Raw genomic sequence first — 22,779 nt, 5'->3', positions numbered from 1 at the left:
GTATTTTATATAGAACTTTGCAACTGTATTTATCATAAAATCAGATTATGTTCTAATACAGTATCTTGAATTAGGATAGGATAAGCAGGACAACAGCTTGGATGCTTTTAACCTTTGTGAAGATTGGCATTACATTAGCTCTCTAAACCGCCTTTTTCTTTTTTTTCCCCTGAATCTGCCCACTGCTAATGAGTGACTTGACCCACTTTTTTGAGATGATTAGGAAGCAGCTTCTTTGGCCCTCTGCAAGTGCATTTTACTGACTTAAAGTGTAGCAGTTACTGGAGGAAGAAAAAAAAAAAAACCTAAGCCCTCTTTTTTTTTTTTTAACAACCTTCTTCATGCATCTTTGCCTCTTTATTAAGCAGGAAATGCACCTTTTATCTTTATACGTGTTGGAAGAACAATGTCTTCTCAGGCAGTGGGTTGCTGCTTTTGGTGGCATAACAGAAGGGAAAAACTCAAGTGCTGTGTGATGCTCTTTCTACTTAAAATGAAAATTTTTCATGTGTTATGATGTTCCCTTTACTAATGTTGACTTTTCTGTAGGGTACACCAAACCTATACAGGTTCTCTCCTTGCGGCTAAGACAAAAACAACACTGAATATTACAGAGAAGGCTTAAACTAGGATATCTCTGCACATGTAAGTCTCTCTGTCCTGTTAGTTTCTTAGACTTTACAGAGTTCAGTGTATTAGAAATAGGCATTATGCCCCTGAGACATCTTACTGACTCGACTTCAGGAAGTCAGTTGCTAATACAGTTTTGTTGAATGTGGTGCTGCAGCTTACTTTATGTAGGTAATAAATATGATAGTAACACTTTAAAATGGAGAAGAATGGGATCTCTGAACTGAGAAGGAATTTGTTGTCACTGCACTAATTGGAGGCCATTGCTGATTTCACTGTTAGATTCTCTCAAATGTTTTTAAAATGACAGTTTTTATACGTATAACTTACTCAGACAATTAACCTTATGTTCTTGTGTAGAATAAATAGTACTTTTTCTATGCTAAACAAGCGGTTTTTAGCACTGCTTGGCACTGCTGCCAGGTCCATCTTGTGAAATTTAAGTACTTTGCACTGGGAGTACTGAAGTCGGATATGCTGGCAAATTTAACTGAGACGTCTGTTCTGCAACTGGTATGGAAAGCAGCATTCTACTTAGGGCTTCCTTAACTACATACAGTCAGATTGTGCCCTAGATTCTTACACTGCTTTCCCACCCAAGACATGGATAATGCATAGTTATGCCCAAGACACACTTACCTAGCTACTCCGGTGCTCTACTGATGCTTCTGCATGTGACAGCTTTGGGAGGTGGCAAGCGATATTGTAGGTTACAAATCTTCATTCATTGTCTGTGGCAGTCTCAAGCTTCTGTGATGTTTTTAGTGTTGGGGACTTCTACCAAGTATCAAAAACAGAATGAAAAGTAGCAAGCAGGTAGTGAATGCAACTAGTTATCTCAGTCATTGTGCTAATTAGAGGCAGTTGCTGATTTCATTGTTAGGTTCTCTTTCACTGCTGTTTAGGGTTGAAGGATGTTGCTTTACTCACCTACGTGAATTTTCATGCTTAGGATGATCAACTGGTGAGATGACTAATGGATCAGTTATTTTCTTTTAGAATTTTTTTCTTTTAAATATTTTAACTATAATTCCACAGGATGAGGAAGTTAAACTGCCACTTCCTGCAAATACAAAATCTTCTGAAGTATGGGGAAATGTGTATTGTGTTTTTCCTGCTTCTCGTCTAAATCGTTAACTGTCTTAGAGTGGAAACTGTTTACTTTGTCAATAACTACCTCCTGAGTTCGGCAATAATTGGCAAGGTATACACTCCTCCAGTGGATTAAATATATTGGCTAAACACTGTGGGTTCTTCAGAGTTTGAGCTTTTGATTTGCAAATTCTTGGCACGATGTCTGGAAACTGTGGTGATCAACCTTGTTTTCCTGTAAGACTTTCCTTGCCTTCATAAGATGAACTTCTTAAAATCCTGTTTCAGAGAAGTGGCTTTGAGGAAAAAGCTCAACGTTCTTTGTAGTTTGTTAATATAGGTGTATTCTTCTAAGATGCTGGGGGTGTAGCCTGTTGGATCTGCAGGTTTTTTTACCATTAGAAGTGGGGAATAAAGTACTTTATCTAATACTTGTACACCTATCAAAGAGACTGGAAATATAGAAACTGTGTTTGCCACATGATTCAAATTTTTATTCATGTGACGGGCTAGTCAGTATTTTTCAGAAACCTGGATTAAAGTGACAAAAACCAAAGGTGGAGACAAAACATTATACCCCACCCCCATTAAATATATTGGATGACTCCAGTCTGGGATGGGGTTAATTCTTGTATTTTGTTGTTTTGAAGCACTTTTGTTTCGTTGATCTTTTAAGAATGTTTTCTGAAATGTTAAACACCACGTTATTAATAAGCAATGTAAAAAAGCATGATGAGCAGTCACATAGCTTTAGCTTCACAATAAAATGTTGCATTTGTCCTGTTCTCGCTGTTTTCCTGTCTGTTTATCAGATAACATGTCCAAAACTAAGAGCCTTTTCATTAAACCCGAAGCCTATTAAATTGCTGATGGTTTAAAAAAAAAAAAAATCAGGTGTTGTATACCAGATGATGGAACAATAAGTATGTAAATACCTCAGTTTCTAAAGGACATAACTCAAGTTCTTAAACTAATGTAAACAGAAGTGCTACTTCCTAAATAAATGTGCTGAACTGAAAGTGTGTGCTTATCCTAGTCTTGCTAAATCACAGTGAAAACCAGGAGGTTTCACATAACTGATTCTGGTCGTCATGGTGAAGTCCTGAAAATAGCTGTTTGGAGCCAATTTACATGGTATCAAAATAGCAGCACTCTCCCCATAGCAAAAGAAAAGGTGCCATTATTTTTGAGGTAACAATCTAAATTCTTCACTTATCCCCATCTCCTTACTGTTTGTAATTCTTTCTAGCCATTGTCTTGAGGCTGCATCTGGACTGCTAACAACTGCTGGGCTTTCTGTTCTTACAGTTACATCCTGAAGATAAGATGTAAAAAAAGTTGGATTAGAGTAATTTTAATGTTACATATCTGGCAGCATTAGGGGTCTCTCAAAAAGTAGCCATGACCACTTCCTTCAACATGTCATTGTATCTATCACTGTTAAAGCAAGCAAGCCAAATAAAAATCAATACAGCAATCGGGGGGGAAAAACCCCAATGTTTTGGACTGAAGCATAAGAGCTATTACAGCTTCTGTCAAGCATTAATTCCTTGGGATAGAAAGATGCCGTTGTTGTCTGTGCGGGGTAATTATCCAGTATCTATCCAGTATCTCTCTTTGGCTGAAATGCTACTACTTGGAGGTAGATTCTGAAGCACTAAAATGATTTCAATTAGCAATTTTGTGTGTAGGTTACAGATATTCAGATAGACTTTTATTCTTGTAGAGGAGATGCTCAGATAAATTTAGTTAAAAAGCAAGAGCCTAAAAACAATATCCCAGCATTTGCTATGTTGAAATCTACAGAGATTATGCACTTGGCAGCGTAGCCTGGTCTGAAGTATGTTAGACTAATTAAAAGAAAAATCTTTTACCGTTCCAGCCAAGATGGTGTGAGACAAGGCTCCATGCCTAGTGTCAGATGCAGGCATATTTCAGAGGAAATCTGTTTATTTCTGTATTTTAATGTTTCAAGTCTGCCAGAAAAAGTGAGAAAAATTAGTTTGAAGTTTTGTGGTTGTGTGTCCCCCCCCTAAGCCATCTTTCTGCAAATTTCCAAATACTCTGCAAACTTGTGAAATCCAGCCTGTTTCCTACAAGGGTGCATATGGCTCTGGAACAGAAAAGAGTTATGCAACCTTCTCTAGGTAATTTTTTTTTTTTATTCTGTGTGTAATGATAATGCAGGAAATATTACGTAGTGGTAAAGGCAGAAAGAGATAATTTAACTAAAATCCATCTCTCAACACATGTGAGTGATTTACTGGTACTGTGGTGTAGCTAAAAAAAAAAAAAAAGTTGGAATTTCAGAAGCCTACAACCAACCAAATGAGCAAAGTGTGTTGTTTTTACCAAATGCTTTTGAAGATTCCACTTTTTTTTTGCAAATATATATTCTAAGCACAGTATGTTTTAATATTGTAACTTCTATGATTTTCAAATCTCATTTTAGTAATTTCTAAAAGGCCTCAAACTTGCCTCAGTTGCAAGACATCCTTGAAGTTTTATTATATGCAGAATACTAGTATCAGCTGTACTATTAGTTGCAGTATTTCTCTTCTGTGAATTGTAGAAGTGCAATTTCTTATAACTAACTGTTTTCCTCTTCTGGGAAGAAATACACTAAGACATGAAATAATCAAAAAGCCTGATAATGTGTCAATAATGAAGTAACCAAACAACTTTGTATTTGTGGAGCGTATCATACAGGTAAAATGTTATTAATGTACAGGGAAAATGTGTGGTTCACCTGACCTCTGCTTTCCTGGTTAAATTTGAGTGGAGGCAGCAGCTGCAGCCTGTGGAGAGTTTACATACCACAACATTGCAGTTGGAATTCTCTTAGCTGTCATGCAAATTTTACAGACTGCAAAAGGATTTTTTTTAATTGTTCTCAAAACTACTTCTGCGCACTGGAAAAAAATTCACCGCTATAGCCAACAACTTAGGCTGAGCAGGTCTGAGACATTAAATATGTGTCTCATGGAATACAATTACCTGTCCAGTCACTCCCAGGCAGAGTCAGGTAAGTCTTCTGGTGTGTTTCACAGAACAGATTACATGCAAATAGCACTTTTAACCACTTTAACCATGGTCACTAGACAACTGAGTAGACCATTAAAAGACCAAAGACAGGACAGTGTTACAGAAGATTGTTTCAGGTATCTTCCCAGGCACAATAATCTGTCTTAATAAAATATCTAGCTTCAATTTTTATTCCTACCTCTTTCACTTATTTCCTAAAGGCAATAATAAAGAAGCTGTCTTGTGACTAAATCTTTCTGTACATTAAATCCCATGCGGGTGTTTTGTAACACAATTTTCCTTAACAGGATCCTAATTTTCAAGCAAACTTCAATTCTGTGCTTCGTTCCCTCTGACAGAAACTGTTGGGTACAGTTTAGTGGGCTGCTAGTCAGGTTACATAAGGAGATAATTGTCACCTTGCAGCCCTCTTGTCCCCATGTTCCAGAGCCTTGGTAACCGTGGCCACAGTACCTTAAATGGGGCCCTGTTTTTCTTCCTACAAAGTCCCCTCTCTGCTTTGTGCCACGATAGACTCTGGGACGCGGTTAGACTGTCTGTAGGGTCACTCCGCTGAACTGTAATGCTTCCAACCTCTTAACACATTCAGTGACAGGGGCAGTTCTCAGAACTTCAGCACACGAAGTAGCGACTACGTTTTCAACCACAGAGTTCCTGCGGTTCACGACAGCTACTGTCCTTCTGAGGTTTTTGCATGTTGCCGGGAGAAAGATCCACTCTGAAAGTTGCGTGCTTACTGCCGTTTATGCGGAATACAGCAGCAGAGAGGACGGGCTGTAATGATGCTATCATGATTGTAAGTGTATTTTTGTACGGAGGGAGTGGTGAAATAAAACCGTTCTTGCGGCCCGGAGTATCGCGACCTCCACGACAGGAGTCCTCTCTTTGAATTCTCACAGATAAGAGGCAGATGAAATGCAGAAATGCAGCGGGATTTAATACAAAATTCCGTATATCCCAAGGGAAGGCTGCCGGGTTGAGGGAGCTGGGGTGGGCAGGGCCTCTGCCGCCACCTGGCTGCCAGCTGCCCGCCTCCGGCGGCTCTCGCAGCGCGCTGGCGGAGGGGACGGCGCCGGCTGAGAACGAATCGGCTGTGGATTCCGGTGCGCTGCCTCGGGGGGAGGAGGGGCGAGTGAAGCCGACGGGCCGGGGCCGGGGCCGGGCTCCCCGGAGCGGGGCGGCAGCCTCCAGCCGGGGCCCCGAGGAGAAGCACCCCGCTGGCGGCCGAGGGCGGGAGCCGATTCCGTTACACGTCACGTCCGCTCCCGCGCGTGGCCTTACGGGTCTGTTCGTTACCGTAGCGACGGAAGCCTCCTCCGCCTCTTCCGGCTTCGCATGGCGCCGTCTCTTCCGGTGCGGGGAATAATATGGTGAGTGGCCCCCGCGGGGGGGAGGGGGCGGGAGGGAAGTCGTGCGTGGGAACGGGGCGAGGAGGCCGGTGGGGCCGCCGCTGCCGGGCGGGGGGGGGGGCCCTGCCGCTGCGGCGGGGCTGGCCGGGGCTGAGCGCCCCGGGCCCGCTGCCGGCCTGGCCTGGAGCGCGCCGCGCCGCCGGCCCCCGCCCCGCTCCGCTCCGTTCCAGGCGCGAGCCCCGCCGGGCCGGCGGTGACGTGGCTGCGCGCGGGGGTCCGCCCCGCCCGGCCGGGCCTCCGCCGCCTTCAGCCGCGGGCGGTGCCACCCGTTGCCCTTAGCCCGGCGGCGCCGGTAGCCGCCCGGCGGCGGGGCGGGGAGGGGAGCTGGGGGAAGTGCCTCTTCGCCCAGGCGGCGGCGCCCCGGGACAGCTGCGGCGGGGCGGCCGGGCCTGGCGCGGCCGTTAACGGCTCGGGGGCCTGGGAGGAGCGCGCGGTGTGGCTTCCCGTGTGGTACTTTGTCTTCAGACCCGCTCGCGGTTTCCGCGGTCACCGGTGGCTCCCCAGGGCCGCGGCGGGCGCCTAGGCCCTGGCGGCTGGGCGGCGGGCAGGTGGCGAGCTGGCTGGGGCGAGCTGGGCGCTGGGGGTCGCGGAGGGCTTCGCCGCCGGAGCTGCGGCTGGGACGAGCGACAGGCGCTCGGCCTTGTAGCCGGGCTATGGTTTGAGTCTCGGCCTCAGCCTCACGGTTCCCATTTAACACCAAACCGGTCAGGGAACTGAAATTCGCATCAGGACAAACAGGTTATATTGCCCCTGCTCCCATGTGTCTGTCAGTGGAAGCACAAGACTGTTACTCCTGGTACGTACGGCTCACTTCCCAAAGGAGAAAAGTTGTTCTTCTGGGAATGACCACTGTGTATGCTTGCTCAGCTGGGTGTCCAAGCTTTCCCTTTTTACACTGAGCGCAAATGAATTGGCATCAGTATCAACGACAGGTACTTGTTGGCATTGTTGGAGCAGATGCTCACGCTCCTAGAAATACTTCTTGTGCAGCTGTTCTAGCACCACATGGGGACCTTCAGTGACTGAGGTATGGGGTAGCTGCCCTCCTGCTCAGCACAGACGTGTTTCTCTTCATTGTGTCGCCAGAAGTTTCGAAACTAGGGAAGCATTAATGCCAAAGCGCACCATCTGCTGAACTAGAGCTTTCTTCCAGGTGTGAGCTATGGCTAGAGTGGGTTTGCATGAGGTTCTCCTCTGTGGTACAGAATACACAGCTTTAACGGACGGCATCCTTCAGTGAGCAGGGAGGTGTGGCACAGTGCAGTTTGGCAATGGATGTAATGCTAACAGCATGGGAAAGCAGTGGGTGCTAAGGCGATAGAGCAGCCATTGTAAGCAGGCAGTCCACTGCCTGTTAGAAAAGCTTTCCAAAGTGTTCTGTCATCCTATATGTCTCTATCGAGAATAAAATCACCATGTAGTGATTTGCTAGTAAAGAAAACAGTAAGTGCCAGCCTTTTGCCCCAGGTGAGCTAAACTTGGGATCTATACTGCTTTTTTAATTTATGGCACCAAGGCCTACATATATTTCTACAGGTAATATGAAATACAGCTGACAAACATGTCTGTAAGTTAATTGAGTGTGTTTTGGTGACCAGCCTGTTAGTATGTCTTTTTGTCTTCTGCTGGCAGTTACAGGTGTGATAGCTACAATCAAACTTTATTTCATCCAGCTCAGAATTAATGCGTATGACAGACCATCCATTACAAATCCGCAAATTTCTATTGCAGATCAGAAGGGTTTTTCATGTGGAAAGCTTCTTTGTGGGGAGAGTAGAATGGAGGACAACTAACTAGAAGCTTGGGACCTCTGAGGAAGGGGAGCAAGTGGCACGGTTGATGAATTTTTCTGTCAGTCTGCTCCCTGTCACACTTTCAGGAGAGCCACATAGCACCCCCTCGCTCCCATCTCCTACATACGCGTATGTCCTCTCCACCCCAGGAGAGTGCTTATCTGCATGCAACTAGAAGTTAGGAGAGGGTGACGCAGTGACCACATCTACTGTGTGCATTTAGGTTAAGCCATGACTGAGATTGTTTGTATGTCTCATGCTTCTGGCCTTATGTCCACCATATTACAGATGATGCCAGCATTGTTTTTATTTCTCTGATGGGTTCTCGTTTACATATGTATAAATAAACAATATTTTCCTGTTTAATAAACCACTTGGCTTTGGGTGGGAAGTGTACTTTGATAAAGAAAAATGTTTGTGTTGTCAGAACATCTGTAGTAGTTTTATTTAAATGAAAGTAAAAAACCACTCTTTAAATGGTATTTTGGTATGTTTTTCAGTAAACTTGAATTCTGGGTTATATTTAAATGAAGCTTGTTTCTAAGTCGTACATAATAACCATGTAAAATGGTTATCAAAAAATACTGCTGAATTTAATGTTTACGGGCTATCTCTAGTTAACAAAACCTCATTGTGAATTTTTGATATAATTATGGAAATAGTTCATAAATGAAGATTTCCTTTTTGCTAATTTAAACTCTGGTTTAAGTAAAATTTTTAATTAAGCTTTTAAATTTTTATTTTTTTTAAGGGGACAATACACCTGTTCCGCAAATCACAGAGATCATTGGTTGGAAAGTTAACACATGAATTTAGGCTGGTTGCAGCAGATAGGAGGGTAAGTATTTCTTTTAAAAAATGAATAATAATTAAAAAGACATTAGCTGTCCTAAGTTAAAATACATTATTAACTTGAGCATATTTTGAGAATATTTCTTTGAAATTCTTCAGCTACACTTGAAAAAAATCCAGCTGTGAAGCTGGATTCCTTCCTGTGCATTGTCCCTGTCAGTTAGTGTTCTCCGGAATTGTACTTATATTTGATGTGTTCAGTAGAACTGTAAACTGAATATGCACAGATGTTTTTGGGACCTAAGTTCCAGCACAAAGAAAGAAACCCACTAAACTAAACCCTACTAACTAAAGTTGTATAAGTCTGTCTTCAAAAGTCAGATGGTGTGTGCTGTAATGAAATGCAAATATTATACAGGGGTCATTTTTTTTTTTAGACCAAAAAGGTATTTTATGCATGGTGCACAAGTGCTGTTTATAAATGAGTTTTGAGACAATCTGTAAAGTTAAAAATAGAATTTGGGCTTGTTGTTCTGAAATGAACTGTAAATTTTTGGGAGGGAGGAGAAGCCAGTTCTGCTTGCATGATGAAGTACTGCAATGTTGTTTTTAAAGCCCGATAGATATATTTTTTCGTGTAACTTTTGTAAGATGTAAAATACATATTTATTCTCATCAACAGTCCTGGAAGATCTTGCTGTTTGGTGCTATAAATTTAATATGTATTGGCTTCCTGCTAATGTGGTGCAGCTCTACAAACAGCATAGGTAGGTGGCTCTCTGGTACTGAAACTACAACCAACTACCACGTGTTTCTTGGCTTGTGAAGTTCCAACGTAGTAAAAAAAGCAGAGTTCAACACATAATGGAGTTAGGTGGCTGCACACCCAGGTTTGGAAAGTGCTTCCTTTTGATTTGCCACAGGCAGTTTAGAGGCATTTCTCGCAGGCAAGTGTGGATGGGTGGAAGTCCTTCAAAGTTTGCAAGGTCTTCCAGACCTGCTGGTCATTTTCTTCCTGCAGTACCCTCTTTATCTTTAAGATAGCAAAAAAAATAGACTTTTAAGCTAGTCCTCAAACCTGTTCCTTATATAAATAGTACCAGTGACATATAGAGACTCTCACTTGCAATTAAATGAAGATGTTTGTAGTGCAGCAAAAGGCTTCTCCGATTCCAGGAATGCCCCTTTCCAATATTTTGTATATCTTCTGCTTTTGTATAGGGGCTGCAAGATGATTCCTGTCATCTGTACTGAAAGTCGAATACCTTACATTTTTAATTTGTGACAGAGGTTTTCTTGCAGTTTCAAGATGAGTTGGAGAAACAAAACAAGTAAAAAATTCTGTTGAACCTACTTTTCACTGCAGTAATGCACATGAGAGATCTCTTGCTTTGGCAGATGATGTGTAACTAGAAGATCTCCTGACTTTTCTGTTTTTAAATTCTTAGTCACAACTTAGTCACAAGCTTAATACCTTTTGTATCTGGGCATTATTATGTGCTTTATTAGAATTAGGATTGCCATAATCAACCTGTTTATGAAGTTAAATATATCGGTGTGTTTAGGACATTCATATTATATACACGTATAAAAGACAGAGGTACTTGCTCTATCAACAGAGACAATTTATGTAGATAGAAGATGAGAAGGAGCTGCACAAGAGGGACTTAGAAGAATACAAGGGATTTCTGCATTGAAAAATTATATTGTTTTAATATTTGCTTTTTTTCTTTCAGCTTTAACTGCTTACACATATTTGACAATCTTTGACCTTTTCAGGTGAGGTTTTTTCCCATTTAGTCTTACTGTTCATTTGTGCCTGTCTTTGTATATTTCTATACATATAAAACTTATTCACAGATACAAACACATGTTATTTAGAGTCATCAGTATAGAAACACTAACTGGTTTAAATATAGCTTAAATGAGTATACAATTGTACATTACAATAAATAGATGATGACAGACACCATAGCTGTATTGAGAAGGACTAGTAACAAATCAGTTCAGTCATGGGTTTCTCTGTGCAGATGCCCAACAACATAAAACAGAATCTAGCATCAAACTGTTAGCTGGTGGTTTGCTCGGAACATTTCCCTAATGCCAGTCATTGGTTCTGAAGTATCCCTCAGTTTTAGCACGAGGAAACAAGGAGTATGTAATTCTATTTCTATTTCAAAATATTTCGAGAGCTAGATTCCGTGCACTTTTACAGTAAGGTCATTAGATAGTTTTAGTATTTGTCCTCTTTCCTAACAAAATGATATTAAAACTACTTTAAGTATGAAAGTTCTGAACACTTTTGATAATATTGATAACACAGACATGAAATATAGTCAGTTATTACCTGAGATGCAGATTGGTAGCATTGGTTGGGAAATAAACTCCATAAAATGCATGTATTTTTTTAATTATTAACCTACATTATGTTCCTTGCTAGCTCATGAGCTTATAAAAAGTGTCGATCAGCTATCTGCAGTCTATTTTGCTTACTACATACTATAGCTTATCTGACTGATAGTAAAACATTTACAAATAACAGCAGCAAACATGCAGAAAGGAAAATGAGTGGTTGATATAGGCACAAAAAACTTGATCTGTGACTGCATTAGAATTGTGATATAACTTTAATGAATCTCATATTTCTCTTAGAATTTTGTATCTGCTGAGTTTTGTCATCTTGGCTCAAAATACCTTTTTCACCTTGGGGAAAGTTTTGACGTTGTATTTCATATTCGTATAGATATTATTTTTTTAGTTTTAGGAGAAGATGGAATACCCTGGCACTGACAGATTAGGTTAATTAGGGGATGGTCTATAAGATAATTCTAACTCACAGTGATCTCTTTCAAGAGTTCTGATTTGCTGAGAGGGAGAACACTGCTCAGTAATTCTGCTGCAAAAGTCAGTTTCTGGTTCTTTCATTTTTGTCATCTTCCTGGTCATTTATAATAGTCTTACAGAGTATACGAATTTACTCTTTTGTATATGAGCAGTATTATTTCCTCTGCTTTTGCTTTTACTCCACACAGCTGTGGATCAGGTTGTGAGGATGTGATTGTTCAGCAGCTGTGGGGATGACTTCTTGATCCGGTCTCATTTAACGTTGTCATTAATTAAGAAAGGGCCACACAAAGGCACAGATGGCACTGAATCTGGGTGGTTTCCAATTTAAAAAAATTGTCCAAAGGGGTCAATAAAGGAAAAATAGGCAAAGGAAATTAGAATCTTCCTAGAAAAATTCAGGCTTGTACCATGGGGATAAAATAATTGGAATTTCAGACGTTCAAAATGAGAGAAAAACTTGGAAAGAAAATAGCAAGAGAGGCCTGTGGCTGTCAGTGAATGGCCAGTTAGATTGGAGCTTGTGCAGCTGAATGCAGCCAAAAAAAGTAAATCTGTTTTGGCTATATATGTAGACAAATTACACTGTGGAAAAGAAAGGAAATACTTGGCATAGCCTAAGACTTATTTGAGAGTGCTAAATCTAATTCATGGTATATCTCTAAAAGAAGAGCTTAATGGAGAGCTTTCTTCACTTTTGCACTGGGATAAAAAGGAAGTGACACAAATGTGACCGTCCTGTCATCTTTCTTATCGTGTTCCCTCTCATTGAAATGGCCTTCCTCACGTTACAGTATTTCTAGGCAAGTTCATAAAGCACATGTAAGAAGAGCGTTTACTGGGTGTCTAGTTTGATATTTTCATAGGCTTTTGTTTTGTACTTTTCATTACTATGTGTGACACCAGACAGTATTAAAAGGATTTTCTCAAGCCACCTTTGGCTGTTAGTCAGATTCTGGGGTACCTGGTCTCACATGCTCCAGGTCCCTTTCAGAAAATTCATGGAGTGCATCCAGATTAAACACTGGTTGTGCTGTTTTGTGTCAGAACCTTAGTGGACAAATGCATTGCGTTTGGAATTGTGGTAAACTTGATTTAGGCTGAGCGATGTTCTATACTGAAGAAGGCTGGTGGTAGCCTTTGTAAGCACAGCATGCCATAAGTACAGCATTAGGCTGTCTCCTGGTGTAAGGAATTAGACTGACTACCATTCCGCTAAAATTATTTGCTGCCCTTTTTATGGGAACAGTTGAGACATTGTGCAGTCTCAGTTTTATTCACAAGCACAACCTTTTCTGGATTCGCTGGAACCCTCATTGTGACAGTGATGGAGGTGTTGAGTTTCTGGTACGACATGGTGATACTCATTTGTTCAGTTCTGATGGCTGAAGTGTCTATTTGTAGATTATCCGGTTTGTAAAGGCTGCAGTTATTTATCACAGTCCAATTCTCCCCCTTTTTTCAGTTTGGTAACGTGTCTAATAAGCTACTGGGTAATGATGAAGAAACCCAGCCCAGTCTATTCATTTGGGTAAGTACTAATAACAAGATGTAGTGTTTGATAATACAACATTTGAGACATTGCTGACTGTCATTGCCTGTATCCCCTAACAGCCGTGACTAACAACCTATGTGTAAAAGAGCCTAAAAATAAGGAGACCCAAGACTGACGCTGTAAAGAACAGTTACAGAATAGGGGAGGAGAGGAAAGGGAAGGGACAGGAAAAAAAATTAAGAAATGCTTAATTTTAAGCTGTTTGTGGTAAGTGGAGTGTTGGCTTAAAAGAAATGGAAAATAATGTCTATTCCATAAAACTTCCAGTTTCTTCCCATATGTCTGCTCTTGAAAGAACTGGAAATAGTAGGTGTATCCTGCTGGTTCCTGCACAGACTAGAATGCATTTGATGCATTGTTCAATGTTCAGTGTTTCTAAACTTAATTTTCAAATTTCAGGTTTGAAAGGTTTGAAGTTCTAGCCGTATTTGCATCTACAGTTCTGGCACAGCTTGGTGCTCTTTTTATACTGAAAGAAAGGTAGGGACATGTACCATTTTGTTCAATTTTTAGTTACGTATGAAGATATTCCAGATTGAGCAGAAGCATATGCATTCTACAATGCTATCTGTAGAGAGATTTTGTAGAAAAAGTTAAGATTTTTTTAAAATATTGCTAAACCTTACTGCTTACTTATATTAATTACACTACATGTAGGCTTTAGATGAAATGATAGGAATTGATAAATGTAATTAAACAGCTTTCAAGGAAAAGACTCAATGTTCTTGAGTAACAGTTTCCAAAAAGTTAGATATTTCATTTAATGCGTTTCCCTATGCATCTTGACTTCTTAAGTTCATTAATAAATAAAACTTTTTTTTTTTTTTTTTTTACTTCAGTTACTTCATGAAGTAAAGCAACTTCATAATATATTAAGGATCTGAATGTTTAAACTATCAACTTCATCAGTCCCTCAAAATTTGCTCAAGTATTAATTTGACATACCATCTACGCTTGGAAGCATTTGTATTTCAGGAGGTTAGCCTAAAAGATTATCTTAGCCTTTAAAAATGAAGAGGCTTTTGTTGACATCTGGAATTTAAAACTGGGGCAGTGTACCTTCCATTTTCCTATTCAAGGGCTCTATTTTCTCTGTAAAAGGGCTATGTTAACAACTTAGCAATTTTATACTCTAGGTTGATCTGTTGTACTGACAATACACTGGAATGAATTCTAATAATGACGCGCTGTCAAAGCCTCCAAGTTTTCGAACATCAATTTTAGGAAATTCCCAAAACTTGTCATAGGTTTTTCTGTTACAGCTGAAGCTCATTTCTTATTTTACTGGTGGGTAAAAAAAGATTTATATCTCCACCACAGTATCCAACGTCTACTTTCTTTGGCCTTGCTTAGTGAGAGGCTGTAAGTCAGGGATTTCAGACTTAGTTTTTTGTGGTTACCGACACCAGTGGTGGCAGCAGCAGTATTTTTTGGCATGTTCATTTACAAGCATCTTTTTATTGTGTAGGCAGCATTCATGGTAGCTAGCACCTATGTGGCACAGTTTGGAAATAGTTGGAAAATCTAAATTACACCCTGCTTCTTTTCAGTGTTAAATGCTTTCAGCACTTACAAAAACTGCTGTGCTTATTTAAGCAATTCATTTTTTTTGCAGTACTGTATCTGTCAGTTTTTGTTTATGAATGGCAGCTAATTCTTCAGAACTGAAAAAAATATGCTTCGGGTATCAAGGTTTTATTGTATGAATATAACTCGAATTTTCAATTATTTTTGTAGCGCAGAGCGGTTTCTGGAACAACCTGAGATACACACGTAAGAAATTATTTTGTCATGTAAAATGATAGTTTTTTCAGTGTCCCTTTGTGTTTCTAATTCTTAATCTAGCATGTATTAATTATGCAAGTACATTCAACACCAGAGTGGTTTTGGTACCTTGTTTCAAACTATGTGCAAGCTATATTGCAAATAGTTTTTCCAAGATACAATTGAAATGTAATGCATATGCTCTTTTAAATAATGATTTAACTATATATTGCTGGTTTTGCTAGTTTTGTTACTCTTATTTCTTATGGAGGCCTCTTAGGAGGCCTGGTACGTGGAGGGGAAGGATGCTGTGATCATTAGGGAACTGGAGGTGTTGCAAAGATGGTGAAGGCTATAAAGAGCATGGGGAAAGGAAAAGAAGGTGTTATGGGGCAAAAGACTGGGACATGGGATGTATGGTGATGTTGTAGTTCTCCTAGGAAAGGGTAGGGGCATAGGGCATAATTCCATAGGAAACTAAGCTTTTTTTAGCTCTACTGCTGAGGTGACAATGTATTTATATCTTCAAAGGACAAACATGTATGTGTGTGCATATATGCAATTAGTTAAGAACTGTTACTCAACATTATGAACATTATGTACAGCCTAATGTGATAACGCTACCGTGCAAAGTTCAGTGATCTCATATAACCCTTAAAATGATAATACACTGCCAGTTATTAAACATTACACTAGTTTACCTTACTCTTGTTTTCAGTCTTAGTGAAAGATACCAAGCAAAGTATTTTGATATTGTTACTAGTAATTACAGCTTGATTTCATGTTTTGTGATGATGTGAAATTAAGATACTTTTTTTTTTTCCTCCCTAGTGGGCGACTGCTGGTTGGTACTTTCGTGGCTCTCTTTTTCAACTTATTTACAATGCTTTCCATTAGGAATAAGCCTTTTGCTTATGTCTCTGAAGGTATGTGATAAAATTAATCTATAACAAGAATTGGGAAAAGATTTTAATGTTCCTATTTTTATCAAGGTATAACTTGTTTGGTAGCTTTCTTAACTAGCGGGTATATATTACTATTACCTCCATTAATATAACTTCACTGTCATCCGAATTTCAACTCTAGTTTGCTTATAGGGTTCTCTGAGTAGTATGTAGTCATTAATATGATAAACTGAGTATCATTTTAATGCTGAAGTACCCTTTATTTTCAGTCTTTTGGATTCAAGCAGTGAAGGTCATCTGACAGATATCAGAACTTTGAAGACATTTTATGGATATATTAATGGATTAAAAATAAATTAATGTAATAATTCTTCTTAATAGCTCTTTTACCCGGGACTTTTTCACTGTGAAGTAGGCTTGCAATCATTCCTGCTAACTGTAAATTGTTTATAGGTATAATTATATATAATACTTTATATAAAAGATAATTATGAATATTTTAATCTGCAATTATATTTTTATTTAATCAGTTCAGATTATTATGCGAGGCAGGCATTTTACTTACTGCCTGGAAAAGCTAGGCTTTGGGTTTTTTTCAAGTGATAGTGAATCTGTTGAGATACATTTATTCATTCACAGTGTATTGGGTTCATCCCTTAAAATAAAACTTTAACTGTACTTTGAAATTGATACCTTTACTTGTAGTAATTTTATTACCTTCTTTCTTTTGCAGCTGCCAGCACAAGTTGGCTTCAGGAGCATGTTGCAGACCTTAGTAGAAGGTAAAGCTTTATAATGTTTTTCGAAACTGTTAGCTTTTGGAAGGCAATGTTCATTTTTTGTGTATGATAACCATTTGGATGGGTATTGAGGCATTAACTGTTGCGTATTAGAGCTTTTAAAATAGCTTTACCTACTGTGAGTCTAGTGTGTGAACTCTAGAGCAAACATTGTCTCTCATATTTCCCAGATACATCAATCTAATAGAAATACATCTTTCTGCTAACTTTCCCTTTGAATGTGTTCAGTATGTTGTATGTAATTCTCCTTGGATGAGGTGAGGTAAACTAGCTTTTTCCTCTACAGACGTGAACTGCATTTCTCAACAACCGTTACCTGAGTGACATAATTTGTAGTAATTTGTGTTTATTCACTCTGTGGGGTGGGCAAATGACTAGGATGGTTGCAGTTTAAAAGTGATATGTGAAACAGGTTACTCACTGAAACGTAGTTATGGAAACTCCTCGCTTGTCCAGCAGGAAACTGGAAAGTCTGTGTCTTCCAGGTGCTAAAGCAGCATTGCTCATTCATCTTGTCTATTAACTCTCTTGTTTGTATTGGATATCTGAATGCGGGATAACATTGTTTGCAAATAATTTTGTCAGATGTCAGAAGCATTTATTTTGAGCCATAACATGTTCTTCCAAGTACTTATGCTGTCAGTATCAAAATAAGAATATTAAACCATATTGTGTAACATGTTAAGTATGCTACAAAGCCCATCTGTTTCTGTGTTGCGATTTCTGTACGTGATTGAGGAAAGCAGAGAACGCTAGCTTGTTAAACAGAAGAATTGGGTTTATATGTGTTTAAGATATTACATCATCAGATTCAAATTCTGCAAAACAGCTTTGGAAGACTAACAATAGGGTTGCCCAAGTACCTGGAGTTTCAGTGTTAAAAAAAAAAAAAAAAAAAAAAAAAAGCCCAAACAAAACCAAACAAAAAACCCCCTCAAAAAGCCCAAAACAACAACAACAACAAAACCAACAAAAAACCCCATGGATAGCAATTACAGACATTAGCAGAGTTTTTCTTTAACGATGTGGTAACACAGTGTTACAGGGAAGGGCACAGATGGATAACTTGAAGGGCTCCCAGATCAGAAGTCTAGAATTACTACTGTTTTTAGAGATAACCTGTAGACCATTATGCCAACAGTTTTAAAAAAATTATTAAATTTGGTTAGTACGTATACAGCTATTTTTGGGTGTGTTCTGTGAAGCAGTGCTGATTACAAAATATCTGCACCTGGATATAATTATGTTGATTAAAATTCTTACAGGAGCAGACCAGCACACGGTGTCTAAACATAGGTTGGTTCTAAACAGAGCAACAAAACATGTCATATTGTCTTTTCCTTTAAATTTTCCAGTACGTGACATGCACTTACATTCACTGGGAAGTACAGAAACCCTTTACTTTCTTCATGCTCCCGTTGATAGGAGCTAACTATAGATAAATAACTTTTCCCAGTGTCCCCTCATGGGTTTTTTGGTCTCCTCTTGTTCAGCTAGCTGGTCTCCTCCCTCTTTTCAGACTTTATGAGTGAGTTAGCTTTGGCTTTAGAACGCTTTTGCACACCAGAGTGGCAGATGGATTGAAGACTAGAGAGATGCAAACCCCCCAAGATTTATGTATACGTAATAGCAATATCTGAACCTGTAAAGCACTTGTGTTGTGTACAGCTGGCGCGGCTAGCTATGTTACCAGAAAACAGGAAGTAGCACAAGGTATGTATTTTAACATGTAGAAAAACTGTATAAAGGCTAGTGTAGTGTAATGTTCTGTAGATGGGAAGATAGACTTAAAGCAAATTTAAGATGCAACAGGTAGGTATTAGTTTCAGATGTGACGTGGATCTAAACTTGATTAATGTTTGCTGACATCAGACTATTACAGAACTTTGAGCAGAATTAGAAGGGCCTTTTCAGTCCTCGGAGCCATCATTTGCTGCGACTGCAAGGTGTATTTGAAGTCAAATGCTGAAATAGTGGGTGTAACTCTTTTGGGTTTTGAAGTAATGATGAACAGCTAGCTGACAACTGCTTTTTCTGTTTTGTTACAGTATTTGTGGAATCATCCCAGGATTGAGTAGCATCTTTCTTCCACGAATGAACCCTTTTGTCTTGATTGATATTGCTGGAGCTCTAGCTCTTTGCATTACATATATGCTCATTGAAATCAAGTACGTACAGTTGCTATTTAAAAAAAGTAACTCTTCTTGTGTCCAGTCTATGGGAAATTGCATTTTTTACATGAAAGGAATGATCTCATCAAAAGCTGTATTTTGTATGAATGGTACTGCAACTTCATTAATATATTCATCTCTTTTCGAAGACGTATAGTTCAGATAAGATTAGCATGTGTAATATTCTGTAAGCGTATATAATTTAAAAGAATGAAAAATAATCAAAAGAAAATTCTTATGCCTTTCAAAAACGTGTTTTTCTTTAAAATTGCCCTTTCTCTCTAGCAATTATTTCGCTGTAGACACAGCCTCTGCTATAGCAATTGCTTTGATGACATTTGGTACCATGTATCCCATGAGTGTCTACAGCGGGAAAGTACTGCTCCAGGTAAGGCAATGTCACAAAACCAGGTTTTTTGTGGTTTTGGTTTTGTTAAATGTTCTTATTCTTTAAAAACGTAAAATCTGTTTTAAGCATTTGAATAGGAAGTGCTCCAAGGGGAATTTGTGATGTGCTAGAAGAATTTTAAGGGCAGTAGAAATACCCATCATGAAGTCTTAAGAATTTATTGTTTAATGCCATTGGTCTCTTGTGTAGGTAGGCCAGACTTAAAGACTCTGTTACTTAAACAGGGCCAGTTAATCTTTATTCTAAGTTTTTTCTTCTTTTTTTTTTTTTCCTTCTTTTTCTTAAAGACAACCCCACCTCATGTGATTGGCCAGTTAGATAAACTTCTTAGAGAGGTAAGTCAGTGTATAATACATAACACAGTGTGCACAGCTAACGTTAAGTAAGCATTCAGGAATATGAAGAGTTTTTGTCAGTAGTCCAAGAAGATTGCTAAAGAATTATTTTTTTTAATATTATTTTTTAGCTGCATGTAGAAAATTTGGCTCTTACTATCTAAGACGAATAGTGTCATTCAGGTATCTGGAACAAATCTGTTAAAATAATGCAGGCTGTTGTTTTTATTAACTAAATTCAAGCTACTGTTGAAGTGGTTTACAAATGTGCGTGGGGGGAGGAAAAGGAGTACAGGCAGCTGTTGACTTACAGCATATCAAGTTGAGAAAATAATTGCAATTTGGCAGCAAGAGTTACTTGAAATGTAAATCCACTTTTTTGATGGATTTGGATGTTCAAGGGTAGCAAAACTACAATAGATAAGCATTAGTGGCATCATTAACAGACATCGTCCATTCTGTGTATGGAAGCTTTTATTTCACTACTGAAAATGCTGTATTATTCAGCTATGTGTAAAAGTACATTTCTAAAAGGACTTGAAACATTCTTTCTAATTTATTGTCATATTTCTGGATGTTGCTTTAAAATTAGGTTTCCACTTTGGATGGTGTCTTGGAAGTTCGAAATGAGCATTTCTGGACACTAGGTTTTGGCACTTTGGTAAGTTATGTCTTTATTGTCTTTTTAGCCTTTAAAAAAGGCTGTGTCTGTTACTACTTTAAATTTTTTATTTAAATAAAGTAAGGTATTTCTTCTGAAATGTTAAATATAAAAAAATTTGATGGAGTCAGTACTCAGTCCTTGTGATTTACTGCAAAACTTCTCTTCCTCTGTCCTTTATGTTTTTTAAAGCTTTGTTATTGGTTAGTATTATTTGTGTACATTGCAGCTCTGGATTAAAGCATGCGTTTTGTAATTGTAGAATTTCTTCTGTATTTTGGCAATGAAGAAAACCCCAAACAATAGTAAAGACGTTTTTTCAAATGGTATATTCGTGTAAGTTGTCTGAGAGGGGAGAAAAAGAAAACTGTAAACCTTCAGGTACCGAAGGTCTACAGTAGAATCATCTGTTTTCAGCATTTCTGGGGGAGGGGGTGGAAGAAAACAACTACATTTGTGTACTGATATTCTGTAAGCTGAAAGAAATGAAGGGGGGTTTTGTGATACAGAATGATCACACAGAACTCAGTTATTCCTAAGTTGATGCAGGTATGTTGTGACAGCCAGAAAACTAAGACTTTTAGAATTTTTCTCTACTCCTGAATTCTTCTAGTATGGTACCATTGTTAATAAAAGAAAAAGGCAGCAGCTCTGACTTGCTGATGTGGAAATAGCTTTCAGTTGACTATTCTGCCACCCAACATACTGGATCACAGCATTGTTGGATTGATCACAGACATTTACAAAACCTTTGTATGCGTATTTACCTATTGGCGTCTTCCAGATTGTAGTAGAAACTTCTTGAGACCTGGATGTTTTCAGCTGCACCATCTGATGTAAAAATGGCTTATATAGCACAAGCTGTGAACCACGTTCTTTATTAAATATGAACTGAAAAAGCACGTGAGGGGTTCTGTTTTGTGTCCTGTTCTCTTCTGCAGCAGTAGTTCAAGGTAACTGAGACAGTGTCACTGAGAGGAAGGCAGGGGCAGCCCGCAGTTATATGCACGTCCAGGAGAAACTCTTAGTCTGAGTCCCACAAGGGGCATTGGCTCCGTTCTTGCTAACGGTCCCAATTTGAGCGTGTCTGCCATGCGTGTTGTCCTCTTGCCTGCTCCAACAGCACAGTGATGACACTTTTTCGTAAATTTGGCATGTGGAGTTTGTCTACACTTTGTTCTTCTTTTGGGCCACTTTTTCTCCCGGCTGTTGCCTTTCCTTTCCTGCCATCACATGTTGTATTTTATAGTTTGGTTTTAAGACTCACTTTTCCTGAATGATGATCTTGATATGTTCATAAGAGATCAACGTGTTAGGAAAGACCAAAATGTATCCCAACTATGGAATTATTTAACGAGTTTCTCAATTTAGTCAGTAGTCTGCACTGCAAAAGGTCTTTGCTAATTCTCTGCGGGATAACTTACCTCTTCTTGAATGCATATGGAGAACCTTTATTGAAGTAACAGTTAACAGCCAACTTATTTTTATCACTTTCTAGGCTGGATCAGTACATGTCCGAATTCGGAGAGATGCAAATGAACAAATGGTACTTGCCCATGTCACTAACAGATTATACACATTGGTCTCTACCTTGACTGTTCAGATTTTCAAAGATGACTGGATCAGACCTACCTTATCATCTGTGCCTATTGCAAACAATATTCTGAACCTTTCGGATCATCATATTATTCCAATGCCATCTTTGAAAGCTGCTGATAATTTGAACCCTGTTACTTCCACTCCAGCTAAGCCCAGCAGCCCACCGCCAGAATTTTCTTTTAATACACCAGGCAAAAATGTGAGTCCAGTCATCCTTTTAAACACTCAGACAAGGCCCTATGGATTGGGCTTTAATCATGGATCCGCACCCTACAGCAGTGTACTCAATCAAGGATTTGGAATACCGGGAATGGGAGCAACTCAAGGATTCAGAACTGGTTTTACAAATGTCCCAAGCAGATATGGAACAAACACTCGTGGGCAACCCCGACCATAATAAACACCATTATTTATTGTACTTAAGGGTATTGACTTAATTCTTTTATTACCCAATTTTTATAAACATTTGGAATGTCAGATCATTCTGAATGGCTGGGAACAAGTGCATTGTTCATATCCATGAAATGGTTAAATTGCAATTTTTTTCTTTGCATCAGCAGTAGCCTGTGTAATCCCACAAATATTTTCCAGACTTATGATACTTTACAGGTAGTTTTTACAGAGTGTCTATTTCTATTCAGCTTTTTATTCACGTTTCTTTATTTTCCCAAGAGTGTATTGAGATATAGCACAATTCCATAAGAGAGTAAAATCGTGACCAGGTAGCATTTTTTTTTCTAATGAGAATTGCTTACTGAATGCTGAATAGCTGAGAGATTAGGAAATTGCAGAAATACAAGTCCCAGTTTTTAGAGATGTTTTGCTGTATTAAGCCATCTTTTGGCAAAGTCACAATTAGTTTTGGTTGCAAAAATCCATCAAGATTCATATTGTGCCCATTGTGAAGACAATCTGGCATTTCAGAGTCTAATTAATTTTGTGAGACCATGTTTTTACATTTTTATTGATGCTTTT

At 39.0% G+C, this 22,779-nt stretch overlaps 1 protein-coding gene across 5 annotated transcripts; it reads left to right on the top strand.

The window, feature by feature from the left end:
- The first annotated feature begins 1,207 nt into the window (after positions 1-1,207).
- Positions 1,208-22,222, top strand: SLC30A6 (solute carrier family 30 member 6). 5 transcript variants are annotated; one of them, XM_087777368.1, is made up of 14 exons: positions 1,208-6,137; positions 8,721-8,807; positions 9,444-9,528; positions 10,498-10,540; positions 13,071-13,136; positions 13,560-13,640; positions 14,898-14,933; positions 15,756-15,850; positions 16,563-16,611; positions 18,678-18,797; positions 19,086-19,188; positions 19,497-19,544; positions 20,137-20,205; positions 21,704-22,222. In XM_087777368.1, exons 1-14 carry the CDS (start codon positions 6,135-6,137, stop codon positions 22,199-22,201), a joined length of 1,383 nt encoding a protein of 460 aa, XP_087633494.1. In that variant the 5' UTR covers positions 1,208-6,134; the 3' UTR covers positions 22,202-22,222. The 5 variants fall into 5 exon arrangements, with proteins under 5 accessions (XP_087633494.1, XP_087633497.1, XP_087633495.1 ...); XM_087777370.1 differs by lacking the exon at positions 1,208-6,137 and adding an exon at positions 6,288-6,972; XM_087777371.1 differs by lacking the exon at positions 9,444-9,528.
- The last annotated feature ends 557 nt before the right edge of the window (positions 22,223-22,779 follow it).

Source organism: Nipponia nippon, unplaced genomic scaffold (assembly GCF_047370975.1).
Source record: "Nipponia nippon isolate SJK-2023a ecotype South Korea unplaced genomic scaffold, ASM4737097v1 scaffold_4, whole genome shotgun sequence".
Classification (NCBI taxonomy): domain Eukaryota; kingdom Metazoa; phylum Chordata; class Aves; order Pelecaniformes; family Threskiornithidae; genus Nipponia; species Nipponia nippon.
Note: the sequence above shows the minus strand (reverse complement) of the source record. Positions and strands in the feature narration are given on the sequence as shown.

What these genes read in the sequence shown, in the direction of transcription:
- SLC30A6 (XM_087777368.1), top strand. An exon ending in AGCCCAGTCTATTCATTTGG is followed by an intron (nt 13,137 to 13,559) that starts GTAAGTACTAAT and finishes TTCAAATTTCAG; the next exon opens with GTTTGAAAGGTTTGAAGTTC. An exon ending in TATATGCTCATTGAAATCAA is followed by an intron (nt 18,798 to 19,085) that starts GTACGTACAGTT and finishes CTTTCTCTCTAG; the next exon opens with CAATTATTTCGCTGTAGACA.